Genomic DNA, 18,523 nt, shown 5'->3' on the forward strand with positions numbered 1-18,523 from the left:
GGGCTGGGTGGGAACGGTGGGGCTGGGGTGGGGGGTGGGAGGGGTGGGGGCTGGGTGGGGAGGGCTGGGTGGGGGGTGGGAGGGGTGGGGCTGGGTGGGGAGGGGCTGGTCACCCCGTGGTGCCCTTATAAAACTCAACGTTTCACCTACTCACGCCGGCTTGTGCCCGCCCTCACAGTCGGTGCATATTTGCGGAATACACCACGCCCTGGCCGTTGACCCTGCATGCCATTGACCGAGCAACCCAACGTTCCTACCAGCTCCCTCCGCCGCAGCAGGACAATGTGTTTGGGTTTGGTTCAAGCTCATCGCTCGCCACCGACATTAGCCGTGTGACCAGGAATTGACCTCTGGAATTGACCTCGGGTTCATAGTGCAGCGTGCGAATCACTGCACCAACCCCGCTCCCTGGTATATCCGCAAGGGTTGTGTTTCAAGTTTGTGGGTTGGTAAGATCGTGACTGTGTGTGTGTGTCAATGCACGTGTACACTCACGTACATTCCTAAGCGTGACTCTGATGTGAGGGGGGGTGGTCGTTAGTGCAGTGGTGAATAGCCGAACTGGTCTTGGGACTCCCCTAGATCGACTCAGCCTTAAATGCGTACCCAGTGTGGTGTGTGAACGTCAGGCATCGGGGAGATAAAGGCGGCCGGTTCTGGCCACCCAACCCCCTTGTTTGCCGTGCCGGTTTCTAAAGGTGCCTGGTAACAGCACTTTCCCCAACAGTCTGTGTAGGCTATGCGGGAGATCTTTGTCTTTTGTGTTTGTGTGGGTGGGTATGTAATTGAGTGTGTAAATAAGTGTGTTAGGAAGTGTGCAAGTGAGTGTTTGTAAGTGTTCACGTGTTAGTAATTAAGTTATTCGGCGAGTGTGTGTACGTGAAGTGTGTGCGTGTTAGTAAATATGTGCGAGTGTACAAATTAGTGTGTAAGTGTGCAAGGGAGTGTGCACGTGGGTTATTCAATCGTGTGTTCGTGTGCAGATGAGTGTGTTATTAATTTACTGTGTTAGTGCATTGGTGATTGTGCAATAAGTGAGTGTGCGCCTGTTATCACTTAAGTGTGTTCGTAAGTTTGTTAGTGGATGAGCGTTCGTATAGTATGTAAGTGTGTAAAATAGTGCAGAAGTGAAGGAGTGTGTAAGTGGATGAGTGTGTAAGTGGGTCAGTGTGTAAGTGACGAGTGTGTAAGTGGGTGAGTGTGTAAGTGGGTGAGTGGGTGAGTGTGTAAGCGGGTGAGTGAGTGTGTAAGTGGGTGAGTGTGTAAGCGGGTGAGTGTGTAAGTGGGTGAGCGAGTGTGCAAGCGGGTGAGTGTGTAAGTGACGAGTGTGTAAGTGGGCGAGTGTGTAAGCGGGTGAGTGAGTGTGTAAGTGTGTGTGTAAGTGTGTGAGTGTGTAAGTGTGTGTGTAGGTGTGTGAGTGTGTAAGTGAGTATGTAAGTGAGTGTGTGAGTGTGTAAGTGAGTGTGTGAGTCTGTGTAAGTGTGTAAGTGAGTGTGTAAGTGAGTGTGTGTGTAAGTGTGTGAGTGTGTAAGTGTGTAAGTAAGTGTGTAAGTGTGTAAGTAAGGGTGTAAGGGTGTAAGTGTGTAAGTGTGTGAGTGTGTAAGTGAGTGTGTAAGTGTGTGAGTGTGTAAGTGTGTGTGTAATTGTGTGAGTGTGTAAGTGTGTGAGTGTGTGAGTGTGTAAGTAAGTGTCTAAGTAAGTGTGTGAGTGTGTAAGTGTGTGTATGTGTATAAGTGAGTGTGTAAGTGTGTAAGTGTGTGAGTGTGTGAGTGTGTAAGTAAGTGTGTAAGTGTGTAAGTGTGTATAAGTGTGTAAGTAAGTGTGTGAGTGTGTAAGTGTGTAAGTAAGTGTGTAAGTGAGTGTGTGAGTGTGTAAGTAAGTGTGTAAGTTAGTGTGTGAGTGTGTAAGTAAGTGTGTGAGTGTGTAAGTGTGTAAGTGTGTGAGTGTGTAAGTAAGTGTGTGAGTGTGTAAGTAAGTGTGTGAGTGTGTAAGTGTGTAAGTGTGTGAGTGTGTAAGTAAGTGTGTAAGTGAGTGTGTAAGTGTGTGTGTGTGAGTGTGTAAGTAAGTGTGTAAGTGAGTGAGTGTGTAAGTAAGTGTGTAAGTGAGTGTGTAAGTGAGTGTGTAAGTGTGTGTGTGAGTGTGTAAGTAAGTGTGTAAGTGAGTGAGTGTGTAAGTAAGTGTGTAAGTAAGTGTGTAAGTGAGTGTGTAAGTGAGTGTGTAAGTGTGTAAGTGTGTGAGTGTGTAAGTAAGTGTGTAAGTGAGTGTGTGTAAGTGTGTAAGTGAGTGTGTGTGTGTAAGTGAGTGTGTAAGTGTGTGAGTGTGTAAGTGAGTGTGTAAGTGAGTGTGTGTAAGTAAGTGTGTAAGTAAGTGTGTGTGTAAGTAAGTGTGTGAGTGTGTAAGTGAGTGTGTAAGTGAGTGTGTAAGTGAGTGTGTGTGTGTAAGTGAGTGTGTAAGTGAGTGTGTAAGTAAGTGTGTAAGTGTGTAAGTAAGTGTGTAAGTAAGTGTGTAAGTGAGTGTGTAAGTGAGTGTGTGAGTGTGTACGCCTGTGCGTGCCTCGCGCGGTGCGGCTCCGCGTGTTTTGCTCGCGGCTCCCCGGCAACCGCCGCCGTTGCTCCGTAAACACCAAGAGGCGCGCAGCAGCCGCCCTGGCAACAGGAACAGCAGCAGCAGCAGCAACAGAAACAGCAGCAGCAACAGAAACAGCAACAGGAACAGCAGCAGCAACAGAAGCAGCAGAAACAGGAACAGCAGCAGCAGCAACAGCAGCAGCAACAGAAACAGCAGCAGCAGCAGCAACAGCAACAGCAGCGATAGCAGCAACAGGAACAGCAGCAGCAACAGAAACAGCAGCAGCAGCAAAAGGAACAGCAGCAGCAGCAGCAGCAACAGGAACAGCAGCAGCCGCCCTGGCAACAGGAACAGCAGCAGCAGCAACAGAAACAGCAGCAGCAGCAGCAACAGGAACAGCAGCAGCCGCCCTGGCAACAGGAACAGCAACAGCAGCAGCAGAAACAGCAGCAGCAGCAACAGAAACAGCAGCAGCAGCAGCCGCCCTGGCAACAGGAACAGCAGCAACAGGAACAGCAGCAGCAGCAACAGAAACAGCAGCAACAGGAACAGCAGCAGCAACAGAAACAGCAGCAACAGGAACAGCAGCAACAGAAACAGCAGCAACAGAAACAGCAGCAACAGGAACAGCAGCAACAGGAACAGCAGCAGCAACAGAAACAGCAGCAGCAGCAACAGGAACAGCAGCAGCAGCAACAGAAACAGCAGCAGCAACAGAAACAGCAGCAGCAGCAACAGCAGCAGCAGCAACAGGAACAGCAGCAGCAGCAACAGAAACAGCAGCAGCAGCAACAGCAGCAGCAGCAACAGGAACAGCAGCAGCAGCAACAGAAACAGCAGCAGCAGCAACAGAAACAGCAGCAGCAGCAACAGAAACAGCAGCAGCAACAGAAACAGCAGCAGCAGCAACAGAAACAGCAGCAGCAGCAACAGAAACAGCAGCAGCAGCAACAGAAACAGCAGCAGCAGCAACAGAAACAGCAGCAGCAACATCAGCGATAGCAGCAACAGGAACAGCAGCAGCAACAGAAACAGCAGCAGCAACAGAACAGCAGCAGCAGCAGCAGCAGCAACAGAAACAGCAGCAGCAACAGAAACAGCAGCAGCAGCAGCAACAGAAACAGCAGCAGCAGCAACAGAAACAGCAGCAGCAGCAACAGAAACAGCAGCAGCAGCAACAGAAACAGCAGCAGCAGCGATAGCAGCAACAGAAACAGCAGCAGCAGCAACAGAAACAGCAGCAGCAGCAACAGAAACAGCAGCAGCAGCAGCAGCAACAGAAACAGCAGCAGCAACAGCAGCGATAGCAGCAACAGGAACAGCAGCAGCAGCAACAGAAACAGCAGCAGCAGCGATAGCAGCAACAGGAACAGCAGCAACAGAAACAGTAGCAACAGCGATAGCAGCAACAGAAACAGCAGCAGCAGCAACAGAAACAGCAGCAGCAGCAACAGAAACAGCAGCAGCAGCAACAGAAACAGCAGCAGCAGCAACAGCGATAGCAGCAACAGAAACAGCAGCAGCAACAGCGATAGCAGCAACAGAAACAGCAGCAGCAACACAACAGGCACATCAGCAGCAGCGACACAACAGACACATCAGAAGCAGCATCAGCAACACAACAGAGGCAGCATTAGAAACACAACCGAGACATCAGTTAATGTCCAGTAATTCATCAATGAATAGATACATCAATGAATACGTAGCGAGAACAGCAACATGAATGACCAAGGACTGCATCGTTAACAAACAGCGTCAGCATCTATGAATAGACGCACATTATAGTCGGCATTATAAACAGCATCAATTAAAAAAGGGCAGAGAAATCCGATCGCATCAGTGATCAAGGAGTACAGCGGCATCGATGGCTAGGGACAGTGTCGTGTAATAGGGGGCAGCTTTGATATGAATACAGACGGCACCAATTAATCGAGATCCGTAATTTGAACAGAAACCCAAAAATCAATTCAAAGAAGCGTGGGGGGGGGGGGTGTCGCACGCTCGGTCGGCATTGCACCGAGAGCCTCCGCGAGAGAGGAACGCGTGGGTTAGAGAACGCGTGGGTTGGGGAACGCGTGGGTTGGGGAACGCGTGGGTTGGGGAACGCGTGGGTTGGGGAACGCGTGGGTTGGGGAACGCGTGGGTTAGAGAACGCGTGGGTTGGGGAACGCGTGGGTTGGGGAACGCGTGGGTTGGGGAACGCGTGGGTTGGGGAACGCGTGGGTTGGGGAACGCGTGGGTTGGGGAACGCGTGGGTTAGAGAACGCGTGGGTTGGGGAACGCGTGGGTTGGGGAACGCGTGGGTTGGGGAACGCGTGGGTTGGGGAACGCGTGGGTTAGAGAACGCGTGGGTTGGGGAACGCGTGGGTTGGGGAACGCGTGGGTTGGGGAACGCGTGGGTTGGGGAACGCGTGGGTTAGAGAACGCGTGGGTTGGGGAACGCGTGGGTTGGGGAACGCGTGGGTTGGGGAACGCGTGGGTTGGGGAACGCGTGGGTTGGGGAACGCGTGGGTTGGAGAACGCGTGGGTTGGGGAACGCGTGGGTTGGGGAACGCGTGGGTTGGGGAACGCGTGGGTTGGGGAACGCGTGGGTTGGGGAACGCGTGGGTTGGGGAACGCGTGGGTTGGGGAACGCGTGGGTTAGAGAACGCGTGGGTTGGGGAACGCGTGGGTTGGGGAACGCGTGGGTTGGGGAACGCGTGGGTTGGGGAACGCGTGGGTTGGGGAACGCGTGGGTTGGGGAACGCGTGGGTTGGGGAACGCGTGGGTTGGGGAACGCGTGGGTTAGAGAACGCGTGGGTTGGGGAACGCGTGGGTTGGGGAACGCGTGGGTTAGGGAACGCGTGGGTTGGGGAACACGTGGGTTGGGGAACGCGTGGGTTGGGGAACGCGTGGGTTGGGGAACGCGTGGGTTAGAGAACGCGTGGGTTGGGGAACGCGTGGGTTGGGGAACGCGTGGGTTGGGGAACGCGTGGGTTAGAGAACGCGTGGGTTGGGGAACGCGTGGGTTGGGGAACGCGTGGGTTGGGGAACGCGTGGGTTGGGGAACGCGTGGGTTGGGGAACGCGTGGGTTGGGGAACGCGTGGGTTGGGGAACACGTGGGTTGGGGAACGCGTGGGTTGGGGAACGCGTGGGTTGGGGAACGCGTGGGTTGGGGAACGCGTGGGTTAGGGAACGCGTGGGTTGGGGAACGCGTGGGTTGGGGAACGCGTGGGTTGGGGAACAGGTGGATTGGAGAACACGTGGGTTGGGGAACAGGTGGATTGGGGAACACGTGGGTTGGGGAACAGGTGGATTGGAGAACACGTGGGTTGGGGAACAGGTGGATTGGGGAACACGTGCACGTGGGTGGCTGCATCTGGCTTGGGCTGACCGCGTCGCGTCTCGAATGGGACGATGGTCAAGAGCAATCACGGAACGGCAGCCAAGGGATGGAATGCGGTCCCAGAGGAGCGTCCACCGGCAGGATGGAGCGATGGAATCAGTTCCGTGTGGATTGCAAACAGTGCAGGAACGTGAGAGATCAGAATCAGAAAATCAATGATTTATCCTGGAGGAATCCGAAGAGCTATACCGCTCTTGTTCACATATGCCGAGTAGGGGGCGTGTCGGAACGCTACAACAGCAAACAATACAGAATCACGACAGGAGTTGAACGTTTAGGAAATGTTCGCAAATCAGCAGCGGAAAGGCGACCGTTGCCGCTGATGATGATGATGATGAAGATATGAATAGGGACCACATTCAACAGGCACCGTTCACAGCATCACTGACCAAGGAACACAGCAACAACAAAGTTGACAGCATCAGCAGCACCATCGGTGAATAGGGGCAACATCGGTAACATGGATGAATAGGGGCAACATCGGCGATGTAATCGATGAACACATTCCTCCTGCGGAGGGAGCTGGTAGGAACGTTGGGTTGCTCGGTCAATGGCCAGGGTCAACGGCGGCGTGGTGTATTCCACAAATATGCCCGATTGTGAGGGCGGGCACAAGCCGGCGTGAGTAGGTGAAACGTTGAGTTTTATAAGGGCACCACGGGGTGACCAGCCCCTCCCCACCCAGCCCCACCCCTCTCATTTTTGGTTTCACGACGGACGGACGGACACAATAATCCCCTGTGGGCTGGTGTAACCATGCAGGTGGTTCCTACCAGTAATAGGATTAATACAAAGTAACGTCGTCAATGAATGGGGACAACATGGAATGGCACAGCCGTAGTGAATCAGCATGGGCGGCATGATTGAATGAATGCGATCCCGTGAGCAAAATCGTCAATGGCTTGCGACGACACCATCACCGGCGAAATACGCAGCAGCGTTTCAATAGGGGACGTTCATCGTCGGTTACGGCACCAGCGAATCGAGAAAGTTCCAGTTCGATAGTATCAACGAATGGCATTGACTTGGCGCAGACAATTCGACACGTTCGCAATTCGTCGTTCTTGAGATAGGGGGGGATTTGGCTTTTTTTCGGCGGTGTCCGTGGGCTGCCCGTGGGCGAACATCGCCCCCTCGTGCGCGCCTCTTGTCACGGCATTTTCGGAACGTAGTTCTACAAGGTCCACTTCTGCGACGGCGTTGCCGAGCGCATGGAGGGGATGTTAAGCCTCGCTGCTCTGCTGCTAAGAATGCCGAAGGGATTGTGGGTAACCCAACCATTGGACGTATCGAGATCTCGCCCGCTCGCCCGCACACCCATCCACCTTCCGTTTGCGCCCTCGTGGTGTGCCGCTGGACTGGGGAGCTTAGTGATGTAATGGCCATCAGCAGCTGCGTAATTCTTGGCCATGGCTTGTCGAGATATGGTGGGGGGGGGGGTTGTATGTGTCGGGAGACAAAATATTGGGGGGAGGGGGGCTGCCGTTTTTAAAGAGGGGGGGGGGGGATTGATTAAAAATGTGTTTTGTATTGTTTGGATCTTTCGGTGAAGTCACGTAGATAGGTTCAAATTAATAAAAATTAATAAACCAAAAACTACTTTTTAACACATTCCTCCTGCGGAGGGAGCTGGTAGGAACGTTGGGTTGCTCGGTCAATGGCCAGGGTCAACGGCGGCGTGGTGTATTCCGCAAATATGGCCGACTGTGAGGGCGGGCACAAGCCGGCGTGAGTAGGTTAAACGTTGAGTTTTATAAGGGCACCACGGGGTGACCAGCCCCTCCCCACCCAGCCCCACCCCTCCCAACCCCCTCCCCACCCTCCCCACCCAGCCCCTCCCCTCCCCACCCAGCCCCACCCTCCCCACCCAGCCCCTCCCTCCCCACCCAGCCCCTCCCTGCACGACGGACGGACGGACACAATAATCCCCTGTGGGCTGGTGTAACCAGGAGGTTCCTACCAGTATTAATTTGAACCTATCTACGTGACTTTACCGAAAGACTAAACAAACACGAATTCCTGCAGTCACGAAAGCTTTAAGTCACGATTTCATGTATTTCGTCTATTATTTAACTCGAGCCGGTCCTGGGCCCCCCTTAGGTCGGCTCAGCCTTAAATGCAGTCCCTGGTGCAGTGTGTAAACATTGCCTTTGGGGAGACTAAGTCGGTCGTGCGTGGTGTTGACCACCACCACCTCGTGCGTGCTGTGTTGGCGTTCACAGGTCGGTGCGACAGTACTCGCAAACAGCCCTTGCCCTCTCAGTCTGTGCAGGCTATATGGGGGAGGGGGGGGGGGCAATCTTTGTCGTTGTGTTACAAGATCCAAAGCCAGACAATCGCAGTGCTGCTGAGTCCACGCTATGTCGACTCAGCCTCAAATGTAGTCCCTGGTGCATTGTGTCTAAAAATAACATTGCGGGAGACAAAGGCGGCCGGGCGTAGCGCTGGCCGCCCTCGCTCAGAGCGCTTGCTCCTCCGACAGTCTGTTGAAGGCAATGTGTGTGTGTGTGGGGGGGGTCTCTATTTGTGTTGTGCCACGCTAGGTACACGAAGGGCGTGGACATGTGGAACCTGGGCTGCATCCTCGGGGAGATGCTCACGGGGAAGCCGCTCTTCCCCGGCGAGTCGACCATCAACCAGCTCGAGTGCATCATGGCCGTGGTGCCGCCACCTTCACGGGACGGTACGCGGGGGGGCGGGGGCTGGGACATAGTGAAGACGCACGTGGAGGCGAGCGCGGGGAGAGACGGAGAGAGACGGAGAGAAAAGGGGGGGGCACAGGGCCAGATGGGGGGGCCCAGGGGCAGACACAGGGAGACACACGTGGAGAGACGGGGAGACAACGGGGACAGACACGGGGAGACACACGTGGAGAGACGGGGAGACAACGGGGACAGACACGCGGAGACACACGTGGAGAGACGGGGAGACAACGGGGACAGACACGGGGAGACACACGTGGAGAGACGGGGAGACAAGTGGACAGACACGGGGAGACACACGTGGAGAGACGGGGAGACAACGGGGACAGACACGGGGAGACACACGTGGAGAGACGGGGAGACAACGGGGACAGACACGGGGAGACACACGTGGAGAGACGGGGAGACAACGGGGACAGACACGGAGAGACACACGTGGAGAGACGGGGAGACAACGGGGACAGACACGCGGAGACACACGTGGAGAGACGGGGAGACAACGGGGACAGACACGCGGAGACACACGTGGAGAGACGGGGAGACAACGGGGACAGACACGGGGAGACACACGTGGAGAGACGGGGAGACAAGTGGACAGACACGGGGAGACACACGTGGAGAGACGGGGAGACAACGGGGACAGACACGGGGAGACACACGTGGAGAGACGGGGAGACAACGGGGACAGACACGGGGAGACAACGGGGACAGACACGGGGAGACACACGTGGAGAGACGGGGAGACAACGGGAACAGACACGGAGAGACACACATGGAGAGACGGGGAGACAACGGGGACAGACACGCGGAGACACACGTGGAGAGACGGGGAGACAAGGGGGACAGACACGGGGAGACACACGTGGAGAGACGGGGAGACAACGGGGACAGACACGGGGAGACACACGTGGAGAGACGGGGAGACAAGTGGACAGACACGGGGAGACACACGTGGAGAGACGGGGAGACAAGGGGGACAGACACGCGGAGACACACGTGGAGAGACGGGGAGACAACGGGGACAGACACGCGGAGACACACGTGGAGAGACGGGGAGACAACGGGGACAGACACGGGGAGACACACGTGGAGAGACGGGGAGACAAGGGGGACAGACACGTGGAGACACACGTGGAGAGACGGGGAGACAAGTGGACAGACACGGGGAGACACACATGGAGAGACGGGGAGACAAGTGGACAGACACGCGGAGACACACGTGGAGAGACGGGGAGACAACGGGGACAGACACGGGGAGACACACGTGGAGAGACGGGGAGACAAGTGGACAGACACGGGGAGACACACGTGGAGAGACGGGGAGACAAGGGGGACAGACACGCGGAGACACACGTGGAGAGACGGGGAGACAAGGGGACAGACACGGGGAGACACACGTGGAGAGACGGGGAGACAACGGGGACAGACACACGGAGACACACATGGAGAGACGGGGAGACAAGTGGACAGACACAGGGAGACACACGTGGAGAGACGGGGAGACAAGGGGGACAGACACGGGGAGACACACGTGGAGAGACGGGGAGACAACGGGGACAGACACGGGGAGACACACGTGGAGAGACGGGGAGACAACGGGGACAGACACGGGGAGACACACGTGGAGAGACGGGGAGACAAGGGGACAGACACGGGGAGACACACATGGAGAGACGGGGAGACAAGTGGACAGACACGGGGAGACACACATGGAGAGACGGGGAGACAACGGGGACAGACACGGGGAGACACACGTGGAGAGACGGGGAGACAACGGGGACAAACACGGGGAGACACACGTGGAGAGACGGGGAGACAACGGGGACAGACACGTGGAGACACACATGGAGAGACGGGGAGACAACGGGGACAGACACGGGGAGACACACATGGAGAGACGGGGAGACAAGGGGGGGCACATAGGGAGGCACATGAAGAGGTGGAGAGACACGGGGAGAGACGCGGGCGGGGGGGGGGATGGCAGGATATTGTGAGACACGGTGATATGGAGGTGTGAGACGCGGTGATGCTCAGTGATGTGAGATGTCCCGTGCCGTGTTCCACAGAACTCATGGCGATCAGCTCGGACTACGGCCGTTCAATGGTAGAAAGACTCATGGCTCAGTGAGTATGCATACACACGTCCATAGGCACACACACACACATCCCCCGTGTAGCCTTTAACAAACCGTTGGGGCAAGTGCTGTTAGCGGGCATCTCTTAAGGCTTAGTCGCCATAGGGGAGTCCCAGGACCGTTTCGGACAATTATCGTCACCGGTGTTGGTCGCTGACGAATATCTGTGAACGGAGAAAAAAATAAACTTACCAAGTGCCCAGGAGCTGCATCGGACGTGTCGCCGTGCCCTGACCGTGCCCAAGCCCACGGTGCCAGCCCCTTGCCCCGCTAGTACTGCGTCTCCAACGTTGATCTCCACCACCACCACCGCCAACACCACCACCGCCACCACCACCGCTACCACCACCGCAACCGCAACCGCCACCACCGCCGCCACCACCACCGCCACCACCGCCACCACCACCGCCACCACCATCACCGCCACCGCCACCACCGCCGCCACCACCACTGCCGCCACCTCCACCGCCGCCACCACCGCCGCCGCCACCGCCGTCACCGCCACCGCCGCCACCACCACCGCCACCGCCACCACCACCATCACCGCCACCACCGCCACCACCGCCGCCACCACCGCCACCACCACCACCGCCACCACCACCATCACCGCCACCACCACCATCACCGCCACCACCACCACCGCCACCACCACCATCACCGCCACCACCGCCACCACCGCTGCCACCGCCACCACCACCATCACCGCCACCACCACCATCACCGCCACCACCGCCACCACCGCCGCCCCAGCCCCAACTCCCGCACGCTTGCGGCCATCCCCATCTCCCAGCAGGAAGCGGCGCTCGCTGGGGGAGCTGGCGAGGGGGGCGCCCCCCGAGGCGCTGGACCTGCTGTCGCGTCTCCTCGTCTTCAACCCCGAGCGGAGGCTCACGGCGGCCGAGGCGCTCGCCCACCCCTACGTGTGCCGGTAACGGAGTGGGTGGTCGTGTTGGGGGTGGGGGGGGGGCAGTGCCCACCCCTACGTGTGCCGCAGAGGTCGCAACCGGATACCCGATACCCGGCGTACGGGTACGGGTAGGCCATGAGTCACCGGTGAGTCACCGTTTGTCACTCATTTCGGGTAGGGTACGGGTACGGGTAGCGTACGGGTACCCGTTTGCGACCCTGGTGCGGCCGGGTACGGGTACGGGTAAGGAATCAAAACCCGTTTGCGACCTCTGGTGTGCCGGTATCGGGGACCGTGCGGAGTGGGTGGTCGTGTTGTTGGGGGGGGGGGGGCAGCCACTCTGTTAGCAGGTCGAGGGGGAAATCTCTGCGGTCAGCGTGCGGCCAATGCGGTGGTCACCACCTTGAACAGAACGAGGGGAGCACAGGACGTGGAGTCGGTGGCACGATTCGTAAATACGTACAATTCTGGCATGTTGCAAGCATGTTGCTTGTGTGGCTCTGGCATGTTGCTGGTATGGCACTGGCATGTTGGGAGCGTGTTGCTCGTGTGTATGTGTGCTATGTATGTGCTAATCGGAGGTGCTCGTGTGTTGCTGGTGCATTGTCGAGTTTGCTGGGATGACAAGTGTCACGCTGCTGCTGCTGCGGCTGCTGCGTCGCTCACTTAACCCTCTTGTGCTGCTGCCTCTCCCAACGCCCCGCCCCCCAACCCCTCCTCCCCCCGCCCCCCACTGCCCCCCCTCACCCCCCAACCCCTCCTCCCCACCACCCACTGCCCCCCCCCCGCCCCCCAACCCCTCCCCCCCCCCGCCCACCAACCCCTCCTCCCCACCACCCCCCAACCCCTCCTCCCCACCACCCACTGCCCCCCCCCGCCCCCCAACCCCTCCCCCCCCGCCCACCAACCCCTCCTCCCCACCACCCTCCAACCCCTCCTCCCCACCACCCACTGCCCCCCCCCCGCCCCCCAACCCCTCCTCCCCCCACCCCCCAACCCCTCCTCCCCACCACCCACTGCCCCCCCCCGCCCCCCACTGCCCCCCCCCCCCCCACCTCGCCCCCCACTGCAGGTTCCACGACCCCCCCACGGAGCCGTCCCTCAATTACGACGTGGTTCCTCCCGTGGACGACAACACGCAGCTCGCCGTCAACGATTACCGAAGCCACCTGTACGAGGTAAGCGTGTGCGTGTGTGCGTGTGTGTGTGCGCGTGCGTGTGTGTGTACGTGTGCGTGCGTGTGTGCGTGTGTGTGCGTGCGTGCATGTGTGTGTGTGCGTGTGTGTGCGTGTGTGCGTGTGCGTGCGTGTGTGTGTGCGTGCGTGTGTGTGCGTGCGTGTGTGCGTGTGTGTGTGTGTGCGTGTGTGCGTGCGTGTGTGTGTGTGCGTGCGTGCGTGCGTGCGGAGCGGTAGCGCAGTGGTTAGCACACTGGCAACCCGAGTTCGATTCCCGCTCGTGACCAAAACCAGTGGCGACTTTTTGAACCGGTCCGAGGCCTGGTAGACTCGCCAACAGCACTTGTCCCGACAGTCTACGCAGGCTATGTGGGAGACCTTTATAATTGTATCTGTGTGTGCGTGTGTGCGACTGCCTCCCCCCACAGCTGATCCTGGAGAGGAAGGGCAGCATCAAGCAGCGCCGCCGGGGCGACGCACGGGACGGCAAGGACCCGCTGCAGTCGCTGTGCAGCGACCCAATAGAGGTGACCTGCCCCTCGCCCACCGCGGGGCTCCACACGGAGTCCCCCCACGGGTCGCCTGCCGCCTCCTCCACCAAGCTGCTCAAGGCAGGCGGCGGCGGCCAGGGCAGCCCCGTCACCCCGCACAGCGACCCCTCCCAGAAGCCCCTGCGGCACGGTGAGCAAAACAAAAAAAATGGAACGTGTACATTGTGAGGAAGGCCCCAATCGCAATTGAATAGTAGCACAGGCCCCGCAAACCGTCAGTGTCAAACGACGAGATGCTGAAACGTTGGCCTTGGCCCTGTCGTGTGGATGTGGGGATTCCACATCAGAGGTCGCAACCGGGTACCCGATACCCGTACCCTACCCGATACCCGGCTACCTGTACCCGGCCGAGTACGGGTACGGGTACCCGTTTGCGACCCTGGTGCGGCCGGGTACGGGTAGGCCGTGAGTCACTGGTGAGTAACTGTTTGTCACTCATTCTAGAATCAACCCACCCGCGCCTGCAACATGGCTTCATCCCAGAGGTCGCAATCAGGTACCCGATACCTGTACCCTACCCGTACCCGGCCGGGTACGGGTACGGCCGGGTATGGATACGGGTACCCGTTTGCGACCCTGGTGCGGCCGGGTACGGGTAAGGAATCAAAACTCGTTTGCGACCTCTGATAGTAGCACAGGCCCCGCAAACCGTCAGTGTCAAACGACGAGATGCTGAAATGTTGGCCTTGGCCCTGTCGTGTGGATGTGGGGACTCCACGTGGATGGTTGGTGACAATACCGTGCTGATGAGTTCTAACTAGGGCGACAATGGTCTATCGCAGTTTGTCTATCGCTGCATCGCTGCTGCTGCTGCTGCTGCTGTCGGTCGATCACATTTGGTCACCGATTATTTTGAAGGTGACCTAAGATGAGAGGAACCACAATGCAGTTCTGCAAGAATTGCTGATGGTTTTGTTGCACAATGCACAAATGAGCATGTGGGCTTTTTACACGTTTTTTAATGTCGTTTGAAATTTAGCGAGAGCATATCAGTGGTGTTTTTGTTTTTTAAACACAGTTGAAAAAGTTACATTTTGAGTTTTTTTTAATTTCAGCTTTTTTGAAGTCATCACATTTAACCTGATTTCCTTTAATTTCTCGGTGTTGTTGTTGTTGTTGTACAGATATATTAATATATTAAGATCGTTGTAACCCGTCTTACCTTTTATTTGATCTTATTGTAAAGTCTTGAGATATGGTTGCGTTCAGATGGTATAAATGTAACTTGTATTGTATAGTTATCTGTTGTTGTTGTTGTTGATCCTTTGTACAAGTTTGAGTCCTGGTTGGGGGTTGCGGCCTTTGTTGTCATTGTTGATATCATCATCGTCATTATCTTTGTCATCATCATCATCAGCAGTGCTGTCATCTTCGTCGTAATTATTGTAATCATCAATATCATAATCATCATCACAACCATCGTCAGCCATACTCAACATAAGGTGTGTAAACATCGCCACTTGGGGACAAAGTTGGCCGGGCGTGGTGCTGACCACCCACTGCTTCGTGCGCTGTACGTATGTACGTTGAACGTCTTTCGCACACTATGTAGCCAACCGTGATCTTGGAAGTTGCTGTTAGCCAGCACACGCAAGGTGCTGGCTAACAGCACTTGCCCCAACAGTCTGTTAAAGGCTATACGGGGGATCTTTGTCTTTGTGTTGCATGAGCAGGTCCAGATGCGCTGAGCTGCGTGCAGTTGAACCAGCAGCTCCCTGTGACCTCCGACCCCTCATTCCGGCCACCCCTCACCCGCTCACTGGAGGTCAGCTTCTTACCTTTGCCTGTATTAAATTTTGATTTAAAGCTTTCGTGACTGCAGGGATTCATCTTCTTGGTTCTTTCGGTAAAGTCACGTAGAAGGGAAGTAATAAAATAATAAAAAATAAAACATAATTTTATTATGTTTTACTTTTATTTTATAAAATAATAAAAATAAAACATAATTTTATTATGTTTTACTTTTATTATTTTATTACTTCCCTTCTACGTGACTTCACCGAAAGAACCAAGAAGATTTGCCTGTGTTAGCGGCGTGCCGTCTGGACGCCCTGCAGTGTTCACCGCACGGCAATCACACGGAGCTGAAAACAAACACCATGAAGTGAAAAATATAACTTGACGTATGTACTTAGACTTTTTCCCATGCGAGGACGGGTGTACAGCAGTCCATCTGAAACTTGCAAGTGAAAAGCATATCGTTATATATCCCTTACCCGACACAGCGTTGTACATCGGGTGCACCGCAATCGATTGGCAGGTCGCGTTTGGTGGGGTAAAGTGTGGATATCTCGCACTTGTTCCGAGACCGTTTTTGTTTTTCATTTCCACAGCGATCCCATCCTCTGTCAGGAATTGTGGCCGTGTCAGCTTGAGACCCGATGGTGCTGCTACTCATTGGCTCTTCCCGCAGTCGGACTGGATTTTACCTCGACTGTGGAATTATTGTAATTGATCGTTATTAATAATAATTATTATTGACTATTGTCTTCGATCGTAGTTTGTCCTTCAGTCGATCCACAGTGCGAGTGTGGTGTGTTAATAACTAAAATGATTAATAATCAATAATTAGTATTGACTATTATCTTCGATCGTAGTTTGCAAGTGCATTTCCATCGTGTTGTATGCACACTCGTGAACGCAGTCTCTTTTACATTTTTAAATCCTTTATATTAAGTTCGCTTGCTTGCGAGCTTACGACCGTGCAAATCTTTCGGTCGTTTTTTAACCCACTTCCCGTGATCCAATCGAGCTGACATTTTCCACACAGACTCGTTGTGCGTGACAATTTATTTTCGTGAAAAAAATGTTTCAAAATTTTACACCTTTTAGGAATTTTTTTTTTATATCTAATTACCAATTGCTTAATGGTGGCAGACAATCATCTGACCCATAGGTGGCAGCCATCTCAAGCCAGAGGACGAGAGGACTCTAGCCGCCCGTTTCAAAGACCAATGTGGGCTGGGTTGTGGCCCATTGAACACGCATATAAAGGATTCATAGTGAAAAACTTTGTTTTTACGGGTTAATTTTTTATCATCTCGTAGTAGGAGGCTCCGAGATGTTTTCACGTGAAAATAAAGATGGTGATTATAATTGTTATGATTATGTAATAGCGGTTCTAGGGAACTGAAGCTGAACCCGCGCGTGACCTTCGCAGGCGAGGGGCATGAGCGCTTTTGCCCCGGCGGTGGCCAAGGCATCGTCGCTGTCATCAACGACGGAGGAAGACGACGAATATTTGGAGGAGCTGGACGACGAAGAGGAGGACGATGACGATGACGACGAGCAAGAGGTGGTGGTGGTGACGAGGGAGCCGTCGGACGCCGTGAGGGCTTTGTCCGGGCGCCGGGGGGAGAATCGCGGGGCGAGTACGGCGCTTCAAGCGCGCGAGCGCTCACCCACGCAGCACTCTTAGTGGAGGGGTGGAGGCGACGCGGACACGCGCACGTGCACACGTACACACGTACACACGCGCACACGCACTCACTGTCACGCTTAGCCACACACAAACTCAAGCCGCTTGCTCGCTCACTCAGCGATGAGCTCGCTCATTCAGCTGCCCTCTCGCTTACTAACTCACATGTCCACTTGCTCGCTCGCTCGCTCACTCACACACACAGGCACTCGCTCCCTCATTCACCCACCCACTCACTGGCTCTCTCATATAGCCACTTGCTCAGCCACTCACACACTCGCTCCCTCCTTCACCTACCCACTCATTCACTCGCTCAATCACCCACCCACCCACATGCTCACCCACTCAATCACAGGACCACTTCCTCAGCCACTCACTTAGGTACCCATCCGCTGATCCACTATCTCATTCCTTCACTTAATCACTCACTTAACTACTCACCCTCGTAATCTCCCTGTCATTCGCTCACCCATGCAATTGCACACTTACCCACTCACTCACGCACATGCACTTTCGCTCACTCACTCGCTGACCTGACCAACTCACTTATCCACTCTGTCACTAGCCTAAAATACCCACACCCTCACACTCACAGACCCAATCACCCTCACACTCACAGACCCAATCACCCTCACCCTCACAGACCCAATCACCCTCACACTCACAGACCCCATCACACTCACACTCACAGACCCAATCACCCTCACACTCACAGACCCAATCACACTCACAGACCCAATCACACTCACAGACCCAATCACACTCACAGACACAATCACACTCACAGACCCAATCACACTCACAGACCCAATCACACTCACACTCACAGACCCAATCACACTCACAGACCCAATCACACTCACAGACCCAATCACACTCACAGACACAATCACACTCACAGACCCAATCACACTCACAGAGACAATCACACTCACAGACCCAATCACACTCACACTCACAGAGCCCATCACACTCACACTCACAGACCCAATCACCCTCACACTCACAGACCCAATCACACTCACAGACCCAATCACACTCACAGACCCAATCACACTCACACTCACAGACCCAATCACAATCACACTCACAGACCCAATCACACTCACAGACCCAATCACACTCACACTCACAGACCCAATCACACTCACACTCACAGACCCAATCACACTCACAGACCCAATCACACTCACAGACCCAATCACACTCACAGACACAATCACACTCACAGACCCAATCACACTCACAGAGACAATCACACTCACAGACCCAATCACACTCACACTCACAGAGCCCATCACACTCACAGACCCAATCACCCTCACACTCACAGACCCAATCACACTCACAGACCCAATCACACTCACACTCACAGACCCAATCACACTCACACTCACAGACCCAATCACAATCACACTCACAGACCCAATCACACTCACAGACCCAATCACACTCACAGACCCAATCACACTCACAGACCCAATCACACTCACAGAGACAATCACACTCACAGACCCAATCACACTCACAGACCCAATCACACTCACACTCACCGACCCAATCACAATCACACTCACAGACCCAATCACACTCACACTCACAGACCCAATCACACTCACACTCACAGACCCAATCACACTCACACTCACAGACCCAATCACACTCACAGACCCAATCACAC

General features: G+C 55.3%; 1 protein-coding gene across 3 annotated transcripts in view; it reads left to right on the forward strand.

Moving 5' to 3' along the window:
• LOC144726272 (extracellular signal-regulated kinase 2-like) overlaps positions 1-17,419 on the forward strand; it is a 44,745-nt gene extending 27,326 nt beyond the window's left edge. The window contains exons 8-14 of one of the 3 annotated variants that reach the window (XM_078604825.1): positions 8,498-8,637; positions 10,723-10,780; positions 11,582-11,719; positions 12,771-12,876; positions 13,302-13,554; positions 15,098-15,189; positions 16,585-17,419. In XM_078604825.1, the coding sequence (XP_078460951.1) occupies positions 8,498-8,637; positions 10,723-10,780; positions 11,582-11,719; positions 12,771-12,876; positions 13,302-13,554; positions 15,098-15,189; positions 16,585-16,842 (1,045 nt within the window). In that variant the 3' untranslated portion in view covers positions 16,843-17,419. The other 2 variants (XM_078604826.1, XM_078604827.1) reach the window with 2 other exon arrangements.
• Positions 17,420-18,523: the final 1,104 nt, after the last annotated feature.

Source organism: Lampetra planeri, chromosome 23 (genome assembly GCF_965212315.1).
Source record: "Lampetra planeri chromosome 23, kcLamPlan1.2.h2, whole genome shotgun sequence".
Taxonomy (NCBI): domain Eukaryota; kingdom Metazoa; phylum Chordata; class Hyperoartia; order Petromyzontiformes; family Petromyzontidae; genus Lampetra; species Lampetra planeri.